Below are 4,599 nucleotides of genomic sequence, written 5' to 3'. Positions count from 1 at the left end.
ATGTACAAGGCTCTTAATGGTTTAGCTCCCATGTATCAAATACACTAATGCACTATAAATAGACAACATAATGTACTATTACACTATAACCACACTACATAGAGCACTAATACACTATAAATACAATACATAGTGCTCGAATAGACTATAAACACACTGCATAGTGCATAATATACTACTGTATAAACATGATACATAGTCCACAAAATCCCCTATAAAGACATCGCATAGTGCATTAATACGCAATTAATACATTGCATAGTGTATTAATACATTATAAAAACGCTGCATAGTGTACAAATGCACTATAAACACAATACATTATAAATACACTAAATAGTGCACAAAATCCCCTATAAAGACATTGCATAGTGCATTAATATGCTATTAATAAAGTACACTGCATAATGCACTAATACATTATAAATACGCTACATAGTGCACTAATAAAATATACACATGCTAAATAAAGCACTAATTCACTATATATGCATTACATAGTTCACTAGTACACTATAAACACACTACATAGAGCACTAATACACCATAAATACAATACACAATGCACTATTACACTATAAATACACTACATAGTGCAATAGTACACTATAAACACACTGCATAGTGCAATAATACACTATAAACACACTGCATACTGCACTAATACACTATAAGGGCACGGAAAAATGCACTTTTAAACTATAAATACCCTGCATAGTGCACTAATGCGGTATTAATGCACTATACAGTGCATTGTATTGTGCTATGTACAGTTATGTACAGTGCTATGTACAGCTATGTACAGTGCTATGTACTGTATTTATAGTGTATTAGTGCACTATGTACTGTATTTATAGTGTATAGTGCACTAATACACTATAAATACAGTACATAGTGCAATAAAACACTATAAACACACTGCATAGTGCACTAATACACTATAATTACAATATATAGTGCACTAATACAATATAAAGACAGTGCACTAATACACTCTAAATACAGTACATAGTGCACTAATACACTATAAATACAGTACATAGTGCACTAATACACTATAATTACAATATATAGTGCACTAATACACTATAATTACAATATATAGTGCACTAATACACTATAAATTCACTGCATAGTGCACTAATACACTATACTGTAAACACACTACATAGTGCACTAATACACAATAAAAACACTGCATAATGCAGTAATACACTATAAACACACTAAATAGTGCACTAATGCACTATAATTACATTAAATTGTGCACAAATACATGCACAAACTATAAGGGCACAGAAAAATGCACTTTTAAACTATAAACACACTGCACAGTGCACTAATACATTATAAATACACTACATAGTGTAGTAATACACCATAAATACAATACATAGTGCACTAATACACTATTAATGCACTGCACAGTGCACTAATACACTATTAATGCACTGCACAGTGCACTAATACACTATTAATGCACTGCACAGTGCACTAATACACTATTAATGCACTGCACAGTGTGCTAATACATTAATAGTGTATTAATAATGTATTAATAATACATTATTAATACACTAGATTGTGCACTAATACGCTATTAATACACTGCATAGTGCCCTAATAAATTATAAATACGCTACATAGTGCACTAATAAAATATACACATGCTAAGTAAAGCACTAATTCACTAAATATGCATTACATAGTTCACTAGTACACTATAAACACACTGCATAGTGCATTATACATTATAAACACACTACATAGAGCACTAATACACCATAAATACAATACATAATGCACTATTACACTATAAATACAGTACATAGTGCAATAATACACTATAAACACACTGCGTAGTGCAATAATACACTATAAACACACTGCATAGTGCACTAATACACTATAAATACAATACAAGGTGCAATAATATAAGTTTTTTATTTTTGTGTGTCTAATGAATATGTTATTATATGTAATATAGGTGATATTACACACAAACACACACACACACACACACACACACACACACACACACACACACACACACACACACACACACACACACACAGTGTGCTCTAATTTAAACCCCTCTCTGGCTGATGGACCAGTGGGTTAAGGTTTCATTAGTCTGTACTCATTTACCCCTGTAGTCCCTATGTTTTTCCCTCTCTGTCCTCTTTGTGTTTTCCTGTCACTTTGCATTCCAGAATTGTGGACATACACAACAACAAAGACACACACACACACACACACACACACACACACACACACACACACACACACCAACACACACTAACACACAGACACTAAAACATGCCGGAACTTTGTGTATGTTTCCACATTTATTTCTGTAAATATAAATTTAAATCCTCTATAAACACGAGCACAGCTCAAAAGATCAGAGAAAACATGTTATATACATGACTCGTGAGCTATGAAATCCTTACGTAGTGTATATGTACATAACCAAATAAACAAATGTGGGTATAGAACTGGATTTTGTGCTTTAACCTCTCACAGTCTGTTTGGTAAATAAAAGCTCAGCAGCAGCCTTTCAAAGGTCACACACTACACACACATTCCTAAAGCAGAGGAGTTTCCACAAAGGAAAAGAGAGACCGTGTGTGTGTGTGTGTGTGTGTGTGTGTGTGTGTGTGTGTGTGTGTGTGTGTTTGAGTGAGTGAGTGAGTGAGTGAGCCCAAAAACAGCCTGAGACTCACAGACAGACAGACAGACACAGACAGACAGCCAGAAACAGAAATGTCAGCCATGTTGTTTAAAATATTATCTGATCTCCTCCCGGCTCTTTTTCTAGCCAGACAGATATCATGAGGCAGAAACATAAAGTAATATATGAAGCAGAACCGGTTCCTTCTCACCTTTTTTCCCCTCACTCCCACCGTGTGCCGTGAAAGCGTTCTAGATCCTAACCAGGTCCTACAGGGCCGCCATTTTGCTTCCTTCTGTCCTCGATAAAAGAGACTGTCCTCCGTATCAATATTCATGGGCCGCTCTGACGTCCGCTCTCATCACACACACACACTCAGACACACACATGCTCAGACGCACACATGCACTCACGCAACCCAGAGCACGTCGTCGACGCCTGCATCCGTGCACCAGCGTGTGAGTGAATGTGTGTGAGTGTGTAAAGTGTGTGTCAGGGTGAAGGTGGCCGAAGAGGGTACAAACAGCAGAAATATCTCTCTGTCTATATCTCGGCTGAACCTCCAGCACACAAAGGGCCGAGCTTCTTCTCCCTCTTTCCCTCCTTCCCTCACTCCCTCCCTCTTTTTTTTTAGCTGTACACAATAGTGCACACTTCTTAGGCTGCATGGAAGCAATGGAGTGGATTGTACAGCTTGGTGGAGGAGGGGAATCCCTCAGTGCTGAAGTCAGACTGAGAACACACACATATAGTTTTACACACGCGCGCACACACACACACACACACACACACACACACACACACACACACACACACACACACACACGCACACACACCATCCCCCAACTGCAGCCAGGAAATGGAGTGACTCAGTAATAGTGAAATATCTCTCTCTCTCTCTCTCTCTCTCTCTCTCTCTCTCTCTCTCTCTCTCTCTCTCTCTCTCTCTCTCTCTTTTGTCCCTATTATTCCACTACACGTAACTCCACCCACCACTTAACAATAGTGCATGTTAAATTTCCAACCGTGTGTCACTGTCTTATTTTCTGAGACCAGTTTTGGAGGAATTCGCATGTGACCAAACAGGAAGTGGCTTTAAACACAAACTCATGAGAGAAACTTTCATTTCCTCTCTCACCCATTTCATCTTTAAATCTTTTGTTATGTCATCAACTTCCATTTTGTGTTCTATATTAAACTTTGGCAAGCGTGTTGGAACTGAAAAAAGGCTCTTGTTGGTAGTAAGAGTTATTACTATTTATTAAAAGTTAAAAGAAAACTATTCTTTGATCTGAAGTAGATTTTCATAAACCAGAAATTAAATGAGATTCACAAAATAAACCAGAAACTAGGACTAGACCTGTGCTTATGTTCTCCTGCCATGAAACAGACTGGAATACAATAAAGACATTTTTTCAGGCACACAGTCTTGTTTCTAACACACACACACACACACACACACACACACACACACACACACACACACACACACACACACACACACAGCTGTTTGCTGACTTTTGATCTATTCACTGATGTAAAAATGTTACACAGAATATTTCAACACAGTTCTACATACAAAACCCAAACTAATATAAAAGTCTATTACATCTGTGTGTGAATCTCAGTGTTAGTGACCAGAGCAATAATAATCAAAACTGTGTGTCTACTGTGTGTTTACATATTAAACTTATATACAGTGTTACATTACAGACATAATCACATACTCACATACTCACATAATCACATAATCACATAATCACATACTCACATAATCACATACTCACATACTCACATACTCACATAATCACATAATCACATAATCACATACTCACATAATCACATACTCACATAATCACATACTCACATAATCACATACTCACATAATCACAATCACATACTCACATAATCACATACTCACATAA

The 4,599-nt window shown here is 36.7% G+C and overlaps 1 protein-coding gene across 1 annotated transcript in view; it reads right to left on the bottom strand.

Moving 5' to 3' along the window:
• Nucleotides 1–3,348, bottom strand: part of tet2 (tet methylcytosine dioxygenase 2) — a 25,974-nt gene extending 22,626 nt beyond the window's left edge. The window contains exon 1 of the mRNA XM_047811947.1: nucleotides 2,887–3,348. Within this exon, the coding sequence (XP_047667903.1) occupies nucleotides 2,887–3,011 (125 nt within the window). The 5' untranslated portion in view covers nucleotides 3,012–3,348. The remainder of the gene's footprint in view (nucleotides 1–2,886) is intronic.
• Nucleotides 3,349–4,599: the final 1,251 nt, after the last annotated feature.

Source organism: Tachysurus fulvidraco, chromosome 4 (assembly GCF_022655615.1).
Source record: "Tachysurus fulvidraco isolate hzauxx_2018 chromosome 4, HZAU_PFXX_2.0, whole genome shotgun sequence".
NCBI lineage: Eukaryota > Metazoa > Chordata > Actinopteri > Siluriformes > Bagridae > Tachysurus > Tachysurus fulvidraco.
This window is presented reverse-complemented; position numbering and strand designations above follow the sequence as displayed.